Source organism: Somniosus microcephalus, chromosome 9, assembly GCF_052327205.1.
Source record: "Somniosus microcephalus isolate GS21.2 chromosome 9, FLI_Smic_1.0, whole genome shotgun sequence".
Lineage (NCBI taxonomy): Eukaryota > Metazoa > Chordata > Chondrichthyes > Squaliformes > Somniosidae > Somniosus > Somniosus microcephalus.
Genome location: NC_140995.1, coordinates 152,399,836 through 152,424,965, shown reverse-complemented (window position 1 = coordinate 152,424,965; position 25,130 = coordinate 152,399,836). Strand labels below are relative to the sequence as shown.

Here is a 25,130-nt window from a genome sequence, read left to right as displayed (position 1 = left end):
CTCTGTTCTCTAGTTAATAAAAGCCTTTTCATCACCTTCCTGATTCATCGTCTTTTATGGAGTAATTGATAAGCGTATCAGGGTGGGAAAAAGCCAAAGAACTTGAGTCGAAGGAACCAAAAAGTGCATTCAGTCTGTTCCTGGCATTGATTTGTATGTACCTTACAAACTCCCAGTATATCCCGATAATTTTACAGCTTTTATTGTTTGATTTGTTTCATTATAAACCTGCTTTGTTTTCCAATTGTTGCACTCTTTGGTCATTGTGGGTGCTGTATTTAAGATAGAGATACAGGATCCAACACCTGTAACTCAAAATGGTACTAAATGATTTGGATTCTTTATTGTGATTCTGTCATGGTTTGAATAAATAATATAGAATGTAGAGAGTGATGTACAAATTTAATTTCAGGATCTATATTTTTGCAGTGTAATCATACTAGAACAAATCAGCTATAGTTCCGGTGAAGCACCTGGTCTGAGCTGCTACATTTTTGGTCTGGTTGAAGTCAAATACTGGATTAGTCCGACATTAAACCCATGCTCATACAACCACAGGTGCTGCGAGTGTCCATGAGTCCCAGTTCCTGTTCTCTTGGCAGCATTCCCACTATGCTGCTAACCACCCAACTTCCCTTCCTGGTCCCCATACCAGCTGATGTTGTAAACAGTTCCCTCTCCTCAGGTACTGTCCCCCCTCCCTTTCAAATCTGCCATCAACACCCGCTCCTCAAAAAGCCCACCTTTTGAACTCTGTCCACCCCATCTCCAACCTCCCTTTTTTTTCTCCCAAGTCCTTGAACGTGTTGTCGCCTCCCAAATCCGTGCCCATCTTACCCGGACCTCCATGTTTGAACCTCTCTGATTGAAAAGGCCCTATTCAAAGTCACAAATTACATCGTACGTGACCATGGCCCCGGTAAGCTATCCCTCTTCGTCCGTCGTGACCAGTCTGCAGCCATCTTCCTCCAATGCCTCTCCTCCATTGTCCAGCTGAGTGGGACTGTCCTTGCCTGGTTCCACTTTTATGGGAGACTTCAGGAGAGGAGGAATACAATAACTTGGGCCAAAAATAACAAGGTTTATTTGGATAATAACTTGTATCTAAAATAAGTGAATACAAAATATTTTAAGATAAAAAACATATTTATCACATTTCACAAATGTTTGGATGGTGTTGGATTCAAAACAAAGTACAGGGCATCCTTGGTGCCCATCTCTCCCTCGGTCTTGGAAGAGACTCCTTTCTCTGAGCTGCTTGCCCCAACTTTTCCTAATTCACTTTCTTTCTCAATTAAATTAAGTAAATAAAATGGGGAAAAAAGACTCCCCCGCACCCCCCCCCCCCACCCAAGTGCTCATGAAAGAGTTGGAGTTGCTTCTCCAATCCCCCCACCCTTTGTGGGGCACCCCTGCAGAATGTTTCAAAAGAAACTGTGGCAAATTTCAATGGTGCATTTCTTTATTGATCACTACAGACTGAAACCTGCTCAGAGTGCCTGCAGTTAGCTTCTGTGTTGCTCATCAAACCCTAAGTGAAGGAGTTACATTTAAAAGTCAATGAAAGCCACAGATCTTTTTGTTTTGCATACAATAGCATTTATTTAGTAGTTCATGTTAAGGGATTTCAGCATAGTGCAGTCTGCCAGTGACACATTAGTGCAGAGATTTTCAGTAGCTTTGTGCTATAAAACCTATTTGCTATACAATAAGGTTTACGGCAGTAGTCTTCAAAGCAGGTAAAGCAAGATCTTTCTCCCTTCATGCTTCTCTGTAAAAGAATAAAGAAAGGTTATTTGCAAATTTTCTAGCAATTAAACTTTGTTAAGCAGTAGTGTACAATAGAACTAAACGTACTGCCAAATTTCAGAAGAGACAATGTAGTCACATTTTAAACAGCACTCATATCAAATACTGAACTTACTAGAGAAAAACAAAGGCCACAGTTAGCCCCTCTTTCTTGTGAAACTGGTGTAGATTTTGGGTAAGGCTTTTGTGGAGAAATGTATCAGGCCTGTACAAATGAATGCCATGGCGGCACAAGCAATCATTAAGAAATATTCTTGGCACTGAGCAGTACTCAATTATGCTAACCACTTATGGAGATAGGGCCTCTGGAAAGTACATCCTGCGGCAATGCATTTCCTGGGGGGCATGTGTACTTGGAGAGAATACAGTGCATCAATTGTGCACTCAGATTCAGTCATGTAAACATATTAGTAGCTTAGTGGTACGTGCTGTGAAACAACTTAAGTAGCGCAAAAGGGAACATGGTGTGAGAAAAAAAATTGGGACCATCAGAGAGAAAAGAGCGGGCGCAATTTTTAGGTGACCAATTCGATCAGGCAGGAGGTGGGCGGTGCAAAGCTCGTAACCCGTCTGATAGAATCGGCCTGAGGCCCAACCAATTCTGAGGATTGGGTCTCATTTCCGTACTGAAGGTGAGCTGCTCACGCATTTAATAAGCAGCTCACTGATTGGAGGGACAAAAATCCAGCAGCTCCTGTGTCGAGGTGAAGGTGGGTAAAGAGAGCGGGGAAGTGATCCTGGGGAAGGGGCGTGGAGGGTCAGGCATCACAGGGTTGATTTTTGAGGGGCCAGAAGGAGCATTAATACGCCCATAAAATTCACTTTTAAACCTAAAATCTATCCTCTTGAGTGGCCTGCAGCACTCCCTTTAAGCACTGCTGGATAGGCCACTCAATGTCGTTGCTAATGGGTGGAGCTTGCGCAGTGCACACTACGCCAACTGGTAATGAAAATGGCATTGAGGTCCTACAACCGGCGTAGGACCCCAATGTAAATATTGAAATAAGGCTCCTGCTTGTTTTGGGCAGGAGAGCTAGCTGCCCATTTCTTTCATGTGTGCAGATCTAAGTTTCAGCTGCACTCATGCATTCACTTGAAAATTGAGTTGGGCGGGCCTCGGGTAGCCAACAGACGAGACATTTAAAAAAAATTGTCTGCCGCTTGCCGAGTTTATGGGGCGGTTGGCAGATGAAAATAGTCTCCGAGGAAGTTGATAGAATGATCAACCTTAGCAATGAGTTCTAAGTTACCTATTACTGAAATACAGAACTTATACTATTCTATTTGTGGTTCAGCAAATCTCTCCCCAGGTATCCATGATGATTGAGCTTCATGAATACCCAGGTGCAGAAAAAAAATCAAATTGTATCTGTTTCCAGACAGCGAATGCGACATTGCCCCACAGTCAACCTAGTGATTTCATTAAGCAATTTCATGTCAGAAATAGTGCAGATCAGTTAGAGTGCAGAACTAGCAGGTCAGCACCAATCCTTATGAGATGTAGTAGTCTGCTCTAATACAACCTCAGATTAACAAAAGAAGGACAGCAAGTGTTTTTTTTGCAAGCTATTTTATTTCTGCTGGCCAACATCAGCTTCTACCAGGTTTCCACCAACATCGATCTACAACTGACAACTATGAGGTGTAGATGAGTAACCAACAAGGCTGATTCTCCCAGTCTGCACTCTGTACCAGCTTACAGTGGCATAGCTGAGATACAAAACCCACCAGATGTGGAACCGAGGGCTTGAGCTATATTCTACCACCGGACAACACAGAGTCACGCAGCGTAACATACAGCGATACTGAGCCACCCCTCCATAAAATATATTTTTCCTTCAAATGCCAGGATGCACGTGCCATTCTTAAGTAACAGCAATACTCACATGGTCTCCAGCTTATGATCTGGCATTCCTTCTAACATCTTGTTCTCGTTGTAGTGGTCCAATGCCTGCTGTGCCAGCATTTCTGAGAACTCAGCATCATCCCAGTTGATCTGTCCTGGGACCATGAAAGTCAATGGAGACGAATCAAAGATCTGGACAGTAACAGTGGTGTCGGGATCTTTGGATGGACTGTTGTTGGTTAGGGATCTTGACATTACCTGGGGGGGAGGAAAACGATGCAAGTCATTTCAGTTGTGCACAAGCCAACAGATTAGAAATACAGCTAATACAAAAGCAAAAAAGTGCAGATGCTGGAAATCTGAAATAAAAAAAACAGAAAATGCTGGAAATACTCATGACGTCAGGTGGGGGGAGGGGAGAAAAGAACATAAGGGAAGGTCTGTGTTAGGGTGGAAGGCAGGAGAGATTAAATGAGAAAAAGGGATTTGTCATTTTGAGGTGTTCCCATGCGCCTGCTGCCCTTGTCCTTCTAAGTGGTGGAGGTCGCGGGCTTAGGAGGTGCTGTTGAAGATGCCTTGGCAAGTTGCTGCAGTGCATCTTGTGATGGTACACACTGCAGCCACGTTGCACCAGTGGTGGAGGGAGTGAATGTTTAAGGTGGTGGATGGGGTGCCAGTCAAGTGAGCTGCTTTGTCCTGGATGGTGTCGAGCTTCTTGAGTGTTGTTGGAGCTGCACTCATCCAGGCAAGTGGAGAGTATTCCATCACACTCCTGACTTGTGTCTTGTAGATGGTGGAAAAGCTTTGGGGAATCAGGAGGTGAGTCACTTGCCACAGAATACCCAGTCTTTGACCTGCTCTTGTAGCCACAGTATTTATGTGGCTGGTCCAGTTAAGTTTCTGGTCAATGGTGACCTTGCAGGATGTTGATGGTGGGGGATTCAACAATGGTAATCCCATTGAATGTCATGGGGAGGTGGCTAGACTCTCGTTGGAGATGGTCATTGGCTGGCACTTATGTGGTGCGAATGTTCCTTGCCACTTATCAGCCCAGGCCTGGATGTTGTCCTGGTCTTGTTGCATGCGGGCACAGACTGCTTCATTATCTGAGGAATTGCGAATGGAACTGATCACTGTGCAGTCATCAGCAAACATGCCCACTTCTGACCTTGGAGGGAAGGTCATTGATGAAGCAGCTGAAGATGGTTGGGCCTAGAACACTGCCCTATATACCGCTTAGCCAGATTGTTTGGTTCCCCAGTATCTGCTTTTCTCCTGCACTACTGCTTTTAGGGACCAGAAAATCTACCCCTTTGTTTAAAGCATGTTGCTCTCTGTTGATATACAACTGTTTTTCCCGACCTTTGAGCTTTGAAAGGTTGGACACCCCTGTCATGTGTAAATGTCTTTCAAACTTACAGCTTTAACTTGGAATAATCCATCTGGGGTCTGTGTGAAATTTGCCAGTTTAGACACCCATCCAAACTGTTTGTTCAGCGTCTCTAACTTCTTGGTGTTATTTTCCATGTTGTGCTGAAATTCTTTCATTAGATTATCATAGTTCTTGGTAAAATGTTCTGCCCTGGTGAGAGCCTCTTCAAACTCCTTTCGTAAAGGTTTGTGATCCATATCAAAACACTCTGGAATGAAGAAGAGAAAAACAAATGAGTCATAGAAAAATCCCAATCATTAAAATAACGTCATGCTGCTTATTATTAATAGATGGGCGACTGTTCACAATTCTACTTTGTTAAAGTCCAATTTGGAAACTAGCAGGGTGTTAACAGGATGAAGGAACTTTCTAGACATGTGTCTGAAAGAAGAAAGGGACTCCTCTATAACTATATAAGCAACTTTTAAAAATCTTGTCATTACATGGCATAAATTGCCTTTCAATCAACTCGCTAAATAATTCCGTGGTTTCCAATTATGTGTACTTTAAAATAGGGTCGGTCAGAACTGCCCCCTGCAAGTTTTTTAAAAATGCTTTGTTTATAATAAACAGAATTAGGATTAGTAGAGGAATTTGCTTTTATATTAACATTTTTTCTATTTATATTGCTTTTTCTAGCTTGAATTTATTCCTTTTCATCTAATTTTCTTTTTTCTTAACCATTACAACATCTAATGCTATCAGCAGAACCCTCTATCCCCTTCTCCCTCATGTGCTTATGTAGCTTCCCCTTAAATGCATCTATACTATTCACCTCAACTACTCCGTTTCTTTAAAATTCTAGTTTTCATTCTTCATTTATGTTCCAACATATTACTCCCTTCCAGCCCATCCATGAGCATGAGAAGATTATACCTTTAATAGGAAATTAATTGTTCATAATAGATTAACTAGTTTAAAATATTTTGGCATAGCACCTTTCATGACAGGACATCGGATTTTTAGGTAGGCAAATACAGCAGTCAATTTGCACATAGCAAGATCCCACAAACAGCAATGAGAAAATGGTGCCGTTAATCTTTGTTAGTTGAGGGATAAATGCTGGTCAGGACATTGGTTGAACTCCCCTACTCTTCTTTGAATCATCCCAAGAGATCTTTTACATGCATCTGTGCAGGCAGATAGATGATTTAGTGACTCAACCAAAAGATGGTACCTCCAACAATACAACACTACACCAAGGTGACACTTGATGGGCATCCATGTAAGGGACAAAAAATCTTGGGCAATGCCTTCATGATTTTACGATACATCGCCCACAGCATGTGAGGCCCAACTGGTGGTGCAGGGCCTTGGACAGTTCTGCCCATTTACTCTAATCTCATTTCTCTGCACTGTCTCTGTATCTTTTTATAATATAGAGTAGATAGCTTGTAGCATTTAACATCAGACTTCATCAGAGTTATTTTTTCTATTGTACTACTACCACAAAATGGATCCATAAACAATACTAAAATAACAATTAGCTGAGTGTACCATAACTATCAGTTAAGCATGAAGTCTATCTGGCTTATAGATATTGCTCTAGAAATAATTCTTCTTTAGAACAGAGTTCAAAGAATTGCTGTAAATCATGGGCCCCTGGGCTGAGAAAGGAAAGGTCTGTGATGTGCTATGTAATTATCACCACACATCAGATCACATTCAGGCTTCTGACTCAGATACTTGAGAGATTTGAAATATAGGTTTGTGTTATTTTTATGATTTTGATGAATGTTTACCAAGGATCTTTAATTCTCAAGTTACTTTCTTTCCTCCCACAACTTGAAATGGACGGATATGCTTAATAGTTTGAGATGCAAAACACAGCAATTGCATGGACATAAACAGACATGAAGCACTGCTAATAATTTAGCAGATAGACAATTCTGTTCAGAGCAATTGTCTTTCCCTTCATCTCCACCTATTCCTTAATGTCGGAGCCACCACCCTGGCATGCCTCAGTATCTCACAAGAAGAATTTGATTTAAGGTATTACAAAATACATTTTAATAGGAAAGGAAAGGACTTGCATTTATAGAGCACCTTTCACAACCTCAGGAAGTCCCAAAGTGCTTTACAACCAAATAAAGTACTTTTGAAGTGTGGTCACTGGTGTACTGTAGGAAATGCAGCAGCCGATTTTGGTACAGCAAGGTCCCACAAACGGTAATGAGATAATGACCAAATAATTTGTTTTAGTGATGTTGACAGTCCTAAGAGATAAACAGTGGCCTGTAGACCGGGAGAACTCCTTTGCTCTTCTTCGAATAGTGCCATGGGATCTTTTATATCCACCCGAGAGGGCAGTGGGTCATTGGTTTAACATCTCATCTGAAAGACAGCGCAGCACTCGCTCCGTACTGCAGTTAAGTGTCAGCCTGGATTATGCGCTCAAGTCTCTAGAGTGGGGCTTGGACCCATGGCCTTCTGACTCAGAGGCAAGAGTGCAGCACTAAGCCAAAGCTAACAACTAATGACTCATATGTTCAACATAGCATAGAACGGTGTTTGTACGAAACAAGAAGGAGCTTTTCAGTGTGGTCCTGGCAGGTTACTACTGATGGCTAACAGCTGGATATGTTTTTATTTTTGTTACAACTTTCCTGGAAAATCATTGACCGAAAAGAAAAATCAAAACGTAATATAAATTGAACACACTGCAAACTTTCTCATGGGGGCTAGATCCAATAGACTCTTAAATTCCATGGGGGTTCCCCCAGTCTCTCGTTGAAGTTATGGAAGAACCCTATGGAGTTTTAAAGCCCAAATGTATTACATGAAGCCCGGAAGGATTTTTCTTGTGCTTCAATGTGAATTTAAATTGGATACTGTCTAATGGAAAGCAGCGCTTTTATTTAAATATACTTTTTTTGATAATTCCTGAAAACTTGCAAAAGATAAAACAAATAAAATATCTCATCCCCTCCCACAAAAAAAAATGCAGGTCTTTAGATATAAAAGGTTTTTGTTAGTTTCTTTTCTCATCTTCTTTCACATCTTCATTGCTTGAATGTTTTAATTTACCTAAGGACATAAGTTCCTTGCATTTTTCACACTTGTCAGAAAGCTTCATGCAGCCAGAAGAGTTCCGACGTATTTCACGGCAGATAAGCTGCTCCTGTCCATCTGGTGAATTTGTCATGTTTTGTCCATCTATTAAATGAGAAATCGAAACATTAATAAAAACAAAAGAGGAGCATCATATGACTGAGGATAAGTTAGCTGAGTGATTACAAAGTATTTACAGAACAGAAACAGGCCATTCAGCCCAACAGGTCCATGCTGGTGTTTATGCTTCACACAAGCCTCCTCCCACCCCTCTTCATCTAACCCCATTAACATATCCTATTCCTTTCTCCCTCATGTGCTTATCTAGCTTCCCCTTGAATGCATCTATGCTATTCGCCTCAACTACTCCTTGTGGTAGCAAGTTCCACATTCTAACCATTCTCTGGGTAAAGAAGTTTCTCCTGAATTCCCTACTGGATTTATTAGTGACCATCTTATATTTATGGCGCCTAGTTCTGGTCTCACCCACAAGTGATAACATCTTCTTTAAGTCTACCCTATCAAACCCTTTCATAATCTTGAAGACCTCTATCAGGTCACCCCTCAGTCTTCTCTTTTTCTAGAGAAAAGAGCCCCAGCCTGTTCAATTTTTCCTGATAGGTATAACCTCTCAGTCTGGTATCATTCTAGTAAATCTTTTTAGCACCTTCGCCAGTGTCTCTATATCTGTTTTATAATATGAAGACCAGGACTGTTCACAGTACTCCAAGTGTGGTGTAACCAAGGTTCTATATGAGTTTAACATACATTCTTGGCTTTTCAATTCTATCCCTCTAGAAATGAACCCCAGCGCTTTGTTTGATTTTTAAAAAATCCTTATTAACGTGTGTCACTACTTTTAGTGATCTGTGTATCTGTACCCCCAGATCCCTCTGTTCCTTTACCCCATTTAGACACTTATTTTCCAAGGAGTATGTGACCTTGGTATTCTTCCTACCGAAATTATTCCTTTTTTCCATACCTAATCTATATTGAAGTTAATTTGCCAATTACATGTCCATTAATGTCTTCCTGTATTTTGTCACAGTCCTCTGTAACTACATCCCCCAATTTGGTGTTAGCCACAAATTTTGAAATTGTACTTCTGATTCCAGAGTCCAAATCGTTTATGTAAATGATGAGCAACAGTGGTCCCAGCACCGATCCTTGTGGAACACAATTTCCCACCATTTGACAATCTGAGTAACTACCTTTAATCTCTACTCTCTGTTTTCTGGACAACTTACTATCCACTCTGCTATTTGTCCCTTGACTCCACATGTTCTGACCTTAGTCCTGAGTCTACTATGCGGTACCTTATCAAAGGCTTTTTGGAAATCCAAATACATTACATCTACCACATTACCCTTATCTATCCTTTCTGTTACTTCTTCAAAAGAATTCAGTAAGATTTGTCCAGCAAGACCCTCCCTTTTGGAATCTGTGCTGACTACTCTATTATATTTCCAGTTTCTAGATGTTTTTCTATTACATCTTTGATTAAGGATTCCATTATCTTTCTTACCTGATGGATAGATTATATAGTCATGACCCTTTGCACAGTGGCCCATTCTCAGAGATACTATTTGGCCAAAATCCTTTATGGAGCAAAAACATTTTATTTAACTCAAGAAACAATGGTCAAAGCTTCCGTAATGTCAATCTTTGTTTGTGTCAGCTGCACTAACTTTCTAGATCACTATATGGCTCATAATTATTGAAATGGCTAGTAGCACCCAGAATTAAAACTACTTAATTCCTTACACTTATCACAAGCTGTCAATGTTGCTGTATCCTTTAAATACAGTGTAAAAGTTGAAGTTTAACATTGTAAATTAATTTGCCATTCAATAGCTGATCCTATTTAGCATACCTTCCCATAGGCAAATCAGGATTCTAAGAAGCTACTAAACAATGGTCTTATAAATCAACAACAATTTTATTATCTATACTGCTGGTGACAGTACAGAAAAACATTCAAGCAACATAAAGATTTCTATTATTTTGAAATACTGAAAATAATCTATGGCAATTTATTTGTTAAAATTTGAAGGATGGAACCGATCTCTGTGGATTAATTTTCTAATGACTGAGGTTTTATCACACCTTTCAATATAGTGTCAGGAGTGAGTGATATCAACAAGCAAACTTATTATAACTGAATGATTGTGAAAGCCACCATTGATGCCTTCACTGGTACACAGATTTAGGCAATGACTGACCATACAAAACCATGTAAAACAAGTTAGCAAACCGCCGAAGGCTGACATCTGACGACCCAGTTTCTAAGAATCATTTTGTTACTTAAAACTGGAAACAGCTCAGGCAACCAACTCCTAATTACTTGTCAATTCATTTCAAGGCATCCGCAGATAAGCGAAACCTACCCCAGCTGGTTGGTTTCACTGTTTAAAATGTTTCTTATTTCAAAAGCAACAGAGCTGTGCATCCAAGAAACCCCACACGTGCACATGACTTTTAAACCAGGACATAGCCGAATGCATTTGTTAACCATTATCCTCCCATCCAATTGAAGAGCAACAAACATTATGGGCTAGAAATTTGGCTCCATTGCACCTGGTTTTTCTGCGCTATGGGCGCCATTTTGTGTCCAAAATGGCATCTGTGCCACGTGCGCACACTTCTTGTGCGGGCCGCACCATACGCCATCTTGGTAAATACCAAAGAAGAGGCGTCCTTTACGCACGTCTGAAGCAGGCGTTAGGCCATTAACATATGTAAATGTGTTTCTGCTTCTGCTCCCTCTTGCAACTTTGGTTTGCACCTGAGGCAGCCAGCAGCAGTACTGATGCCTCCAGGAAAACCAACGCTAAACAGCACAGAATTTAAAAAAAAGCTAAGTACTTACATTATTAAAAACATAGAAACATAGAAGATAGGAGCAGGAGTAGGCCATTCGGCCCCTCGAGCCTGCTCCGCCATTCAATGTGATCATGGCTGATCATCCAAGTTCAGTACCCGGTACCTGCTTTCTCCCCATACCCCTTGATCCCTTTAGCCTTAAGAAATATATCCAACTCCATCTTGAATATATTTAATGAATTGGCCTCTACTGCCTTCTGTGGTAGCGAATTCCACAGGTTCACCACTCTCTGGGTGAAGAAATTCCTCCTCATTTCTGTCCTAAAAGCCCTACCCCTTATCCTTAGACTGTGACCCCTGGTTCTGGATTCCCCGACCATCGGGAACATCCTCCCTGCATCTAGTCTGTCCAGTCCTGCCAGAATTTTATACGTTTCAATGAGATCCCCTCTCATTCTTCTAAACTCCAGTGAGTACAAGGCCAATCGACCCAATCTCTCCTCATACGTCATTCCTGCCATCCCAGGTATCAGCCTGGTGAATCTTCGCTGAACTCCTTCCATGGCAAGAATGTCCTTCCTCAGATAAGGCGACCAAAACTGCCGCTCCTGGTCCAGAGGTCTCCGACCTCACTCCCAACTCTGACCTCCAGGTCCCCTGATCGCCCCCCACCCCGAACTGCTAGCTCTCCCCCCTCCCCCGAGAGCTATCCCGTCCCCCATAACAATACTCCAGATCACCTGCGATCTTACCCAATCACTTACCTGAAAAGTGGCGCACGAACCTGTGTGGTCTCCTACCGCTGCACCATCTACATGATAAGGAGGTGCGAGGCCCAAAATTCTGGGCTCCTTGGACCTCCCCATTTGCGCGCAGGCTGTTAGCACTCTGCGGGTAAGGCGCCCCAAAATGGATGTTACCGAATTTCTAGGTCTATGCCTCTCCACAGGAGAGAACTTGAGTTAGAAGCTGATAACTGAAACCTCTATTCGTACTGGTAAGCATGTCAAAGCTCATGGAAACCATAATGAATGAGCAGAGGCTGTTGCTACATCAGTCACCATAACTTGCTATCTTACAGTAGCCCTTCAATAGAGTATAGCATCCCAGCCTCATCTGATGAGGTAGGTATACAACTCATTCGATGGATTCAGACACTTAGGGAGTGAATTTCCTTGGGCTTCTCCCAGTCTACTGCCGTAACTTTGGCAGAGGTTCGGTGGAAACCCTCTTCATTGTGACATGGATATTTGTGTTCTTGATGCAACATCTACGGAAGTATCTCTTAGGGAAGCTAGTCTGGCTGCACTCTATTACTCTCTGTAACATTTCATCAAAAGTGATGTTCTCTTTACAAAGTAGTTATTTTCTCTTCAGAAATTCAAGCAGTGGGTAAATTACTGCAAACAGCTTTGTACAGCGAGAGGACAAATGGTACCTTATCTGCAGCAATAAGGGGACCAAGTCAACAAGTATCAAAAGAGCATGACTGTGATGTTTCACGCACACTTCCAGTGTAGGAGGGTACCAGGCTCTATTTGGTTACAAATATTCAGCTCCTAACTCCGGTGGCATTATGTCAACACCGTTGGTGGAACTGTGGGTATTTCCTGATTGCTTTGTAAGGGATGGAACTTTTGTGAGGCTCAGTCAGGATTCTGTGGAAAACAGGACGGCCACTTAAATGGAGAAAAATCCAGCAGGTTCCTTTACAGGCAGATGGAGGCAGTTCAGAGACGATTCACTTGGTTGATTCCTGAGATGAGGGGGTTGACTTATGAAGAAAGGTTGAGCAGGTTGGGCCTATACTCATTGGAATTTATAAGAATGAGAGGTGATCTTATCAAAACATATAAGATACTGAGGGGGCTCGACAAGGTAGACGCAGAGAGGATGTTTCCCCTCGTGGGGAAATCTAGAACTCGGGGGCATAGTTTTAGAATAAAGGGTCGCCATTTTAGTTTTAGAATAAAGGGTCGCCCTTTTAGAACTGTGAAGAGAAGGAATTTCTTCTCTCAGAGGGTCGTAAATCGGTGGAATTTTCTGCCCCAGAGAGCCGTGGAGGCTGGGTCATTAAATACATTTAAGGTGGAGATAGACAGATTTTTGCAAGATAAAGGAGTGAAGGGTTATGGGGAGCGGGCAGGGAAGTGGCTTTGAGCCCAAGATCAGCCATGATCTTATTGAATGGCGGAGCAGGCTCGAGGGGCCAAGTGGCCTAATCCTGCTCCTATTTCTTATGTTCTTATGTCCGACATGTCCCATTTTCCGATATTCACTACACCCAGACAAATCGAGGAAAATGTCCCCTATTCAACAGATTAATGGCACTTTTATGACAACAACTATTTGGCATAGTCCCACTTTCCAACTCTGTTGAATGGCCAGATTTCATTAATTTGTCAGTTGGCTAAGGATTTGTTGCAGGTAGTTTGTAAGGTTTGGTTCTCAAATTGATTGGTTAAATCTAGCGGACCAGTCCCACACCCAGATATGTCTTACCTGTCTCAAGATACATTTCTCTATCTGATTCAGAATCATGCATAATTTTATGGAATCTGTCAAACATCCTCTGAGTCATCTCGAAGAAAGAGTAAAGCATCCCATGGCCATCAAACATGGAATGTTTAAAGGGGGAAAAGGATGAATCTGGAAACAAAGAAAACTGCTTCGGGAAAATTCCAATGTTGCCGAAGGAACTATCAGCCAATCTATCCATTCCATCAAAGGCCCTCATGCTGTCTTTGAACATTTCATCAATGTCTTCATACTGTTTTTCAACGTGTTCAAATTGTTCACCCAGTTCTTCGTTCTTTTCAATCAGCGAGTCTATTTTATCCCCATTGACCCATACAGAAACCACTGGTGTTTCATTAAAGAACCTTTCTACCTGTTGAAAAAAATTAGTCGTTTAGATTCCAAAGGTGAACAAATTTATAGTAGGACTTTACTGTTAATCCCCAGTTTGTCCCTTTTGCAAACAAGCTTGCCTGCTAAGTAAAAGCATGAAGATATTTATATTCAGTTATTTTAGCACTACTATCCTGTAATCAGCAAACCCATATAGAGGCCTTACAACCAAAACAACTGTGCACACATGTGCTAGCAATTGTTACAATGTATGGCTGAGTTTTAATCATTTACTTCTGACTACAAGTAAATTGAATTATTGAGTTTCAGAAAATAATAAAACCTTTGTATTATTTACTCACACTACATCATACCTGCAATGACAACAACTTTAAATAGAGACAGACCTAATGAGCTCCTGATAGTTCAATGGGTAAATGCACTGAGTGGTATGGTACTGAATCATACAGACCAGGAAAGTCAATGCTGAATTAGCTGATCTCGGCTGGGAAAGTAGTGGGGTACTATATTTGGCATTAGGGATAGAAAATCAGCCATGTTTCTTGCTGCTGATTACTATTACTGTCCAATATCCCTGGCTAGAAAGCTTATGTATGTGTGTGTGCGCGTGTTAGATGAGGAGAGGATCAGGTAGGGCTGTCATGCTCTCATCAGTCGAGTCGTCTGCTGAAACCCAATGCTTAGGCTCATGTGAAGGATGGCCATTTTAATGAAATATACAGGATGCACAACCTGCAAGACAGGAGGGGAAAAAAACTGTGGGGAAATAAGGAAAGAACAGCAAGAGCGAAGCCCTGTCCAAAAAAGGTCATCTTTTAACCTTAAAACAGACTCTGGTGGCCTGCTGGAACACCATTCGCATTTTAATGATTGAGAAACAACAGATTTTAATTTCAATCATTAAAAACCAGACTATAGTTGAATGCCAGTGTGCAGTATTCCTTACATGTATAATGCATGAAGCCCTACATTCTCCAATTTCACAACAGTGCAATAAGCAGTGAAAGTATGGCCCCTAACATCACCATGGAAATAGAACCAATGAAGCATCCTCCAGTTAATTAAAAATGGTATTAATAAGTTTCTCCATTCTCTAATCTTTTTCTCTCTGGGACGTAACCTTGGTGGGTTGCTGCAGTGCATCCTGCAGGTCGTAAATACTGCACCCACAGTGTGAGAGCGTTGGAGGGAGTGGATATTAAGTCCATGGTAAGGGTGTCAATCAAGTAAAATTCTGGACGGTGTTGAGCTTCCTTAATGTAACTGTGGCTGCACCCATCCAGACGAGTGGTAACTATTTCTTCATACTCCTGATTTAAGCCTTGTAGCTGGTGAAGACTTTGAGGGATGGAGGTGAGCCATTCATAGCAGAGTACCCAGCTTCTGCCCTGTTCTTAAGGTTAAGGTTCTGGTCAAAATGGTGACCCCCAAAATGTTGATGGTGGAGAACTCCACATTGGTCATATCATTAAAGATTGGAGGAGATGGTTGGGATTTCTCTTATTTGAGATGGTCATTATCTGGCATGATATGGGGCATGAATATTATCTGCCACTTGCAACTTGGATGTTGTCCAGATCCTATTTCAGACTGGCATGGACTACTTCACCATCAGAGGAATGTTTGGAATTATTGGTGAACAGCCCCACTCCTGACCTTATGATGGAGGGATGCCCTGTAATGAAGCAGTTGAAGACGGTTGGAATGAGGGCATCTCCCTGACTCTCCAGCAGCATTGCCCCATGGCTGCAATGATTGGCCTCTGACAACTACGGCCATCCTCCTTTGTGTCAAGTACGACTGCAGCCACTGGAGGGTTTCCCCTTTGACTACAATGGGCTCCTTGGTATCATACTCAGTTGAATGCTGCCTTTATATTGAGGGCAGCTACTGTCACCTCTTCTCATGCATTCAGGTCTGAATCAAGTCTGTGATGAGGTCTGTAGCCAAGTAATTCTGGTGGAACCTGAACTGAGTGTCGCTGAGCAAGTTATGGTGAGTAAGTGTCACTTGATAACACTATTGCTGACACCTTCTATCACTTTACTGATGATTGGGAGGACGTGGATAGGATGGTAATTGGTTAGGTTAGATTAATCCTGTTTTTTGAGGATAGGACATATCTGAGCAATCTTCCACATGATCAGGTAGATACACATCCCAGCTATACTGGAATAGTTTTGTTAGAGGAGCGGCTCGCTCTGTTGTGGGCAACTTTTCATGGTCATAACTGACCTGATTCAACAACAACAATTCCATTTTGCAGCTTGCCATGGTGGGTTTTGAACTCATGGGGGGAGAAATTCATTATAGCCCCATTTGGGGTGCTAAATCTTAAAAATTGGGAAATTTAGCACTAGGCACTAATATTTCCAAACTTTAAAAAAATTAATTTTTGCACTCTAAGAAGGAAGTGGAGCGTTAAATCAAACGCTCCACTTCCTTCTTGGAGCGCAATCAGCAGCAGGCGGGGCAGAGACTTCAGCAGCGCTGCTCACTGGACCGTGCAGTGCTGCCACGTTCAAAGGCTCCTTCCCTCCCTTAAAGGGAAGGGCCATCGCTGCAGGCTCTGCAATAGAAAAAGTGCCTACCTGGACCACCAAGGCAGCCACGATCCCGCGCGATCAGCCCGGCACTCAATCAGAGTGCCGGGCTGATCGATTGGGGGCAGGAACCCGCGAGAAAAAGCAGAACAAGAAAGGTAACCTTGGCCACCTCGCCTTTAATCATCGCCCCCGAAGTGGCTGGCCGACCGATGTACGCCTCCTGCAGCTGTCGATGTTTTCGTCCAGTGCTGCTGCAGGAAGCGGAAGTCAATTTAGGGTCTGGGGCGACGCGCACGGCGATGTCGCCACGATCTCCGGGCGAACTGCTGCAAAACTCCCGCCGAATATGGCGGGAGTCGATGGCAGTGCCGCGCCTGGTCACAAAGCTTTTGCGCCCCGTTAGCACCCCCCGGAGAATGCTAGCGGGAGGCACAAAGGCACCCAATTTCGCCCCCGTGATCTCTGGGTTGATCTCGAGTACCATAACCACTATACCCCAACATCCCACCAACACTTTGGGAGGTCTCTGTAGTTATGCTGGAGTGTGCATAACTTAGAGATAAGTGCAAATAATTTGGACTTTGGCAATTGAGTAACTATATGAGTGAGTTGGACAGCATTTAGTTAGAAAAATAGGTAGGGAACTGCGCATTCTGTATTTGAAGCCCGAGGTCAGCAAGATCGACCATAATGGTCTTTTCTAGTCCTGTATATTCTGAAGGTTTATTTTCTTCGAGACTGGTGCAGCCACTTTTTTGAAATAAGGAGGGTGTTCCTGACATTGAGTACAAGAACTGGCCCTATTTGAGCATTTCTATAATTGCATCTTTGGAACTGTCAGGATTTGGGAATGGAATAGGGAGTGGGGTTGGAATACAGGTACACTATCCTTTATCCGAAAGCCTTGGGACCAGCTGAGTTTCGGTTTTCGGAATTTTTCGGATTTCAGAAGGTATTATTATAAGACTGGGAAATTTGTATTTAATATAAATTTTAAAAGTTCAGGCTACCTCTTGCGACTGTTCCGTGTCTCATTCCCCTTCCTGCTTCTCTGGAAAGCCGGATATCAGCTGACTCCTACTAAGCTGGCCCGCAAATCAGGTCGGGGGTTGGGTGGGGGGGGAAGAAAAGAATATCGGACGGGCTGCGGTGCAGGTCGGGGGGGGTGGCGCGGGGGGTAGAAAAGGATATCGGACGGGCCGCGGGGGGGGGGTTGGGTCGGGTCGGGTGGGTGGGGGAGAAAAGAATATCGGACGGGCCGCGGTTCGGGTCGGGGGTTGGGTCGGGAGAAAAGAATATCGGACGGGTCGGGGGTCAGGTCGGGTCGAGTGGGGGGGGGGGAGAAAAGAATATCGGATGGGCCGCGGTTCGGTTCGCGTCAGGGGGAGAAAAGAATATCGGACGGGCCGCTGCAGCTATCGGACGGGCCGCTGTATTGTTGGGTTCACTCTCCCGGTACCTCCTTCACACTCCTACCCAGGAGGGAACTCTGTGACCCTCTGCCCTGCTCAGCGTAAGTCGTGCGCCACTCTGGTCATGTCGTGCGCACGACTTACGCTGAACGAAAAAACTTTTGGTTTTTAGAGGTTTTCGGAAGTTCGGATAAAGGATAGTCTACCTGTAGTAATGAGCTTTACTTCATTTTTTTCTAATTACAAAAATATAAAATCCCCATTATTAAGGATTTCACTGTGATGTCTGATGCAGACTGTGGACTGAATGATTTATGCTGGATTACGTTTTCAGTTTGTGTACTCATGATGAGGATTCCTTTGGGGAGACCAAACGCAGATTGGGTGACCGCTTTGCGGAACACCTCCGTTCAGTCCGTAAGGGTGACCACGAGCTTCCGGTCGCCTGTCATTTTAATTCACCGCTCCATTCCCACTCGGACCTCACCGTCCTTGGCCTCTTGTATTGTTCCACGGAAGCTCAACGTAAACTCGAGGAACAGCACCTCATCTTCCGATTAGGCAGTCTGCAGCCTTCCGGACTCAATATCGAGTTCAACAATTTCAGATCATAAGCTCGGCCCCCATTTCATTTTCTCTTGTAATTGTTCCACTCCTTTCCCCCCCCCCTTTCCTTTTGTTTCTCTCTCACACCTGGCAGCTATCTTTTGCCCTGCCAGTACACTTTACACCTAATCCCAGCCTATTACCATCTCGTCTAGCTTCTAATCTCTTTTACTTCTTTTGTTTCTTTTATTCTTTTGTCCGATCGCAGCCCTGCCTCCGATGTAGTTTCTTTTCTTTCCAGTTTTGAAGAAGGGTCCAACCCGAAACGTCAACTCAAATTTCTCTCCACGGATGTTGCCTGACCTGCTGAGTTTTTCCAGCATTTTCTGTTGTTATGAGGATTCCTTTGTTACCGGGCAGTAACTTGAGAGAGCGCCCAGGCTATCTGTATTAGAGAGTAAGCATTCACTTGGAAACTTTATGGTAGGCCTTTTTTTTAAAACTGTTTCAACACCCCCAAGATGTTCAGGTGTAATCAAGGCTTCCTGGCTGCTGATCTCCACCATCAGCAAAAAGTCCTGTTCTCAGAGCACCGACACATAGCTGCAGACCTGAAGGGCCTCCAGTTGTGCCTCACTGAAGTGGAAAAAGTCAATCATATCAATCAAGGGATTCACACCTCCAGCTAAGTTTCAGACTCTTTCAAACAACAACAACTTGCATTTATATAGTGCCTTTAACATAGCAAAACGTCCCACGGTGCATAACAAGAGCATTATCAATAAAAATTTGTTAAGTAGCAATGGTCTTACAGGTTTCTTACAATATTACTTACTTCTCTTTCAACCAAACCATAGCCTCTTCTGCAAACCTTTGAGTAGAATTGTGTGCACGTTTGCTTCAAACATGGCTTGCACTCTTCCCAGAGGGCCTCCTTTGATTGACATTGCTCAACATCATTCAGCTTTCTCTGAGCATCTTTAGCAGCTACCAGAGCTTCCTGATTAACATTTGAAAAAAAAAAGTCATTTAGTAGTGTTGGTATTTCACAGTTCACGCAAGGTTAAACTCAAGTACAATTATCTAAATATTTTGTTGTTTTTGTCCATGAAAGGGATGTTAGTAGCAGGTAATTTTGTGCATTTGATATCAGTGCAAGGATCAAGTAATTTCAGGCCACTTTACAGAAGTTAGATGCAGATTAAATCTCTCTTCACTTTGAACCCACGATGTGCATTAGCTCCAGTCTAAGAAGAGTGCCCCATTGCTATCTATGTACCACTTTTTCAATTGCCACTTGATTCATACTTCTGGCTTTTCAAAATAAGACTGTGCTCATTTATAGGCTGTATTATACTGTGCTTTCATTCTTCCAAGGAATTAGATTGAGGTGGTCTGAAGTAATTTTAATTAAGACCTTTACAAACATAAGAGAGAGGGAAATGTTTTATTCCCATCAATCTGGGCACCATTCAAACTAGAGAATTAGAGGTGAAAAGGCATCGAATGATACAGTACAGAAAGAGCCATGGGTCCATAATGCCCATGCCGGCTCTTTGAAAGAGCTATCCAATTAGTCCCACTCAAATTCAAATTCAAATCGCTTTATTGGCATGATAAGGTACATCTTATGTTGCCAAAGCATCAAAATACATTTATGGTTGAACACATAAACGCAGTTCTATTCATACAGTGTATAAACAGGTATATCCCTGAGTGTATAAATATACATTCGCATTGTTTATATATACTCTTTTCTTAGTTTACTGGTTGTCCCTCTGTTCATGGCAAGCTGTAACATAGTGTGGCGCCAGTGTTACACAGCTTCTCTCCTCCCCCAGTAGGAATGGGAGTTTTTGGTTGTCATTCAGATTTCTGAATTCAGGGCATATTTGTGAGAATTTTTGGTAGAAATTCTCCCTGATGTCCTGATATTTTCCACAGGCTGTGAGGAAGTGCATCTCTGTCTCCACTACTCCCTGGCTGCAGTGAGAGCATATCCTGTCTTCTCTTGGCAGCCTGGTCTGCCTGTGTCTGCCTTTTTCGATCGCTAGGCTATGTTCGCTAAGTCTGTACCTTGTCAAGGTTCTTCTCAGTTTGTTATCCTTTAGGTCAGGTAATCAGCTATGTTGTATTGTCTGTTTAGGGCCAAGTAGCAATTGAGTTTGCTTTGGGTTTTTGTTGTTTCTGCCCAATATGTCAGATATTTTTCCTTTTGCTTAGCAACGATTGTGTTGGGTCGAATTCTTTGTGTTACCCTGTCACTGTCCTGGGGCTCTCCCCTGCTCTTCCCCCATAACACTGCACCGTCGCAATGGGAGACAGAAGTCAGGCATTAGAGGCCCAGCAGGGATGGAAATTTGGGCAGGAGCCAAAAATGCAAAGACTGAGATAGGAAAATATCTCCATAATTTTGAGATCCTGAATGAGTTAAGAGTTTGATACTGTGCAATGATGCCTGATTTCAAAACTGTGGGGTTACAGGGAGGAAGAAAGGCATTTGGAACTTGGAGTTCAGAGGAGCACTGGTCATAGTAATATTGATAAATAGTAAAAGGTACTAATCCACAGATGATGGAGGCAGAAGGTGACAAAAGGATTGCCGATCAGATGAAAAGTTTTTTTCCTGTATCCAATCCAGGCGTGAAAAAGGTGCTAGAGGAGCTTCTCCAAATATGGGAACAGTATAGAGTTTATGGAAAGTTTTCACTTCGGTCGTGGACAGAAAACTGGGAGTTTCGATCGGCCATCCATTATATACCCCACTGGGTAAACGACCATAGTGCAAAATTACTCCCTCAGAGTGGTTGAAGAGAAATTTTTCACATGAAAGGAGGAACTTCAGCTTCTTAGAGGCAACTTTAGTAATGGAGAACATATAGGAACTCCAATTAAAATCAAAAAAGATTGTGAGGCCAAGAATGTTGATAGATTTAATGGCTCCACCGCAGTCCTTCATCATTGAGGTGGTAGCTGTTGGTTAGATTGTAGAAGACATAAAGGGGGAAAATTGGGTTGATTTGCGCCTCTCGTTAGCGCTAACGTGGCGCAAATCCCCATGTGCCTGGGCGTGGCACCACTAACGTCTCCCACGTAATTCAGCGGGCGGCTAGCCACCGGCAATGACGTCATCGCCATTCGCAGCGCCCTGGCCGCAAATTTCCCTTGTGCCCCCTGACCTATTGCCGGACGATATGTCCGATAGGGTCTGGAGGCATCTTTGCGGCGGTGGTAGTTAAAGGAGCAGGTGTCAGGCAGCCATTTTTTATTTTGGCTGACTGCCAGCATCTGCCCCCTTTCCCTTTTTTTTCGGGGTGCCGGCCGTGATCTATCAGCTCGGCACTCCTCTTGAGTGCCGGGCTGTTTTCACGGCACCCCGCTCCTCGGTGGTCTAGCATGGCCCCGGTGCGAGCAACACTAGGCCCCTCCCCTTTAATCAGGGAGGAGGCCTGCAATGATGCGGCGCTACGTACTGCCGCACGTGGCGCTGTTGCACGTAGCACCGTGATCTTCAGTAGTAGCACCCCAAGGAGGTGGAGCGCTTCCTGTAGCGCCCCGCCTCCTGCTTGGGGCACTACTACTGAACTTCCGGCGGAGGGGCGCTAACTTTACCACTCCGGCGACGTTAGCGGCCCAAAAGTAGCACCACCCAATTTTTCCCCCAAAGAAACTGTGGGGATAAAATGAGTCTTTGGCGTTAGCGCAAAACTGGCAGTAACAAATCAGCCGCCCGTTTTACACACTGCCTGATCTCCTTTTCCATTGACTTTGGGTATAAAACTGGTTACCAATTCACTACAAGCCCGTTTCGTACTACTGCCGAAGACCAATTTCACCCCCTGTATCTTTAAGGAATTGAAAGAAACAAGAGTCAAATTTCACAATCAGTATTAGGTTAACATTCCTTAAAATAAATGAGTTAATGCCAGTGACAAAATAATCTCCATTAGAATATTTAGACTAAGATTATCCGTGCTTCGCTGAAGGGCATAGAGTGATTCAGCCGCAATGGTGTGAGCACTGAAGGTGCGCGATCTAAAATAATAAAATGAATGTAGAGTGAAATCAACAGCAAAAGAATGGATAGGGTTGAGAATATTTACTTATTTGTAGTCTGTTTAGATAGCCAATATCCCAATGTTCAAAACTCAAAGGGAGTGACTTTTCACAGGGGTTCACCTGCTTGCCTGCCATAGCTTGGACAGAAGAGCCATGGAAACAACAGCAACGTGCATTTAAATAGCACTTTAACATAGTAAAATGTCCTAAGGTGCTTCACAGGAGCATTTTCAAACAAAAGTTGATACTGAGCCACATATGGAAATAGACAGGTGACATAAAGCTTAGTCAAAAGAGGTAGGTTTTAAGGAGCATCTTAAAGAAGGAGAGGTAGAGAGGTGGAGTGGTTTAGGTAGGGAATTCCAGAGCTTAGGGACTAGGCAGCTGAAGGCACGGCCACCAATGGCGGGACAAAGTAAATTGGAGGTGCACAAGAGCCCAGAATTGTAGGAGCGCAGGGCTGTCGGACAGGAGGAGCTGACAGGAAACTCTGGGGTAAAAACAGAGTAAATGAGCATAATGCAATGTTTCCAGAGGCTCTTCTGCTGATGTTACAGTGGACGTACAGGAGAATGCCACATTTTATGAGTATGTAGAGTATTTTTCACTGAGATTAGACTGAACTTTAGCCCCGATTTTAACCTAACCCGCCTGACAGGAATGGGGTCGATTCTGTCTGAACAACCATTTTACACCCCGCCTGGTTTTACACTCCATTGAATTGGACAGGGTGTAAAACAGGTGTCCGAGACCCGAACCCACCCTGTTCCCACTGGACAGGTTAAGTTAAAATCGGGGCTTTTGTACAAGTGATGCTGAATCACAGCAGCCAGTAGAACATTGCACAATACCTCTTTTTGCTTGTTGGTAAGTTCCAAACTTCGTAGATACACCTGGTGCTCTTGGTCATTTTTATCCGCAATAGACTTCATAATCTTTGCTCCATTGATAGCATTTTCGATTTGTTTACCTAGATATTTTTCTCCCTCTACTGACAGCTCTGTAAAAATACAGCACAACATCAGGCCCACATTATATAGGTATCCCCTTATTGCAGACAATTACTCAAGCAATCTTTATTGGCTTGCTTCCCCCTCCCCAGTGTTCTATTTTTCTCCTCTTACCCCATCACTCTGTTGTATATGCAGTTCCATGGGTACCTGTGGCCATCAATACCTTGCCTCTAAGTGGCCATTCTTCATGCTTGAACCTGTACGGTCAGTGCCAGTGAACTATTCGACCAGGGAAGGTATTACAGCTAACCTAATCCTGACCTGACTAATCACCCACAGAGGAACATTTCCAGTTAACATTGGGTAATGGGAACATTTATTTGCCTATCTAGTCTGTAGTTAAATTCTAACAATGCCCCAGCCAAGATTTACTAACTCGACACAGACCTGGATCAAACCTGGGACCTTCCTATCTGGTCTATTTAGCTCAGTCATTTTTATTCAGTGATACCAGGTAAACTCTGCTTTTCTTATGAACATAGGAATTGCTAGATGAAAAAAGAAAATTTCCATCTAGTTTGCCTTCTACCATCCTGGTGGTCGCATGATACAATGATAATGAAGTTGTTGACTAATCATAGCAATCAATCTCTATCAATTAGTCTACAACAGGCACAGACTTGAGGCAAGGAAAACCCCAGTGTTGAAAAGCTTTGGGAACCATGGGTCCAACGTCCAAGTATGCTAATACTTACCATATATCATGTCTCAATTTACTCATATACTGTAACCCAAAATACTATTTTCTGAAAGAAATCTATCTAATTTGTATTTGAAAAAATCAATACCCTCTGCTTCTGGCGTCTCCCGAGGGACCCTACTCCATAGATTTACCACTTGCTCATTGATGTTTCCGCAGATTTGTTTTGAATTTAACCCTCTTCAAGTGCAGGTCTTATCCTCTGGTTCTACTGTTCTGGACAAGGTCAAACAACGTCTATATTATCTAATCCCTTCTAGAAACCTAAAAACAGTAATCATATCACCTCTAAACCTTGTCTTTTCCATTTGGAACATACCCAATTTACATAAATCTCTCCTCATAATAATCTTTCCATCCCCTCAATTATTCTGGTTGCTGTCTTCTGTACCCTTTCAGTAGCTGGAATATCCTTTTTGTACTGCGGCGACCTGAACTGTACACACTAGTCTACATGCGGTCGCACCAATGACTTATAAAGTGACAGGATTATCTCACTATTTTGGCTCAATATTGACCTTTTAGTACATCCCAGTATCTGATTCTTCCCCTGATTAAAAACCCCCAATTTATTTCACAAACTCGTCAAGTGATGTATTCCTGTCATTTGATTAATTCCAATATGCCTGCCCATATGTAAATGGACGTATTGTACGTTACCCGTCACTTCTGGCAGGAAATTCAATTGGTGTGACTATGAGCTGGCGCAGACAGAGTGAGTCTGTGCCATTTTGTGTCCCGTCTACCCCAGTTCCACCCACAAAATGGAGAAGTGAGGGCAGAAAATGTTGGCTGCTAAATGCAGGCTGGCTACTCCCAACAAGAGAAAGAAAATCACCTTGGGCTGCTTTGACACATTCATAGCTTGCATTTTTCACAAACAGAAATAAGGACATCTCTTACAAAGAATACAAGGATATTTTGACGATATTTTGACAATATTTGGAATTTGGAAATGTCACCTTAGTCTCGTGATGCGCTTTTTGACATGCACTACAAGAGCACTGTTGGAAAGAATATGG

At 43.0% G+C, this 25,130-nt stretch overlaps 1 protein-coding gene across 2 annotated transcripts in view; it reads right to left on the bottom strand.

Moving 5' to 3' along the window:
- Positions 1 to 1,576: 1,576 nt before the first annotated feature.
- Positions 1,577 to 25,130, bottom strand: part of clu (clusterin) — a 41,597-nt gene continuing 18,043 nt past the window's right edge. For both annotated transcript variants that reach the window (XM_085997399.1, XM_085997400.1), the window contains exons 3-9: positions 23,247 to 23,395; positions 19,172 to 19,336; positions 13,464 to 13,851; positions 8,115 to 8,243; positions 5,075 to 5,295; positions 3,696 to 3,913; positions 1,577 to 1,771 (exon numbers count right to left, since the gene is read on the bottom strand). In XM_085997399.1, coding sequence (XP_085853525.1) covers positions 1,762 to 1,771; positions 3,696 to 3,913; positions 5,075 to 5,295; positions 8,115 to 8,243; positions 13,464 to 13,851; positions 19,172 to 19,336; positions 23,247 to 23,395 — 1,280 coding nt within the window. In that variant the 3' untranslated portion in view covers positions 1,577 to 1,761. The remainder of the gene's footprint in view (positions 1,772 to 3,695; positions 3,914 to 5,074; positions 5,296 to 8,114; positions 8,244 to 13,463; positions 13,852 to 19,171; positions 19,337 to 23,246; positions 23,396 to 25,130) is intronic.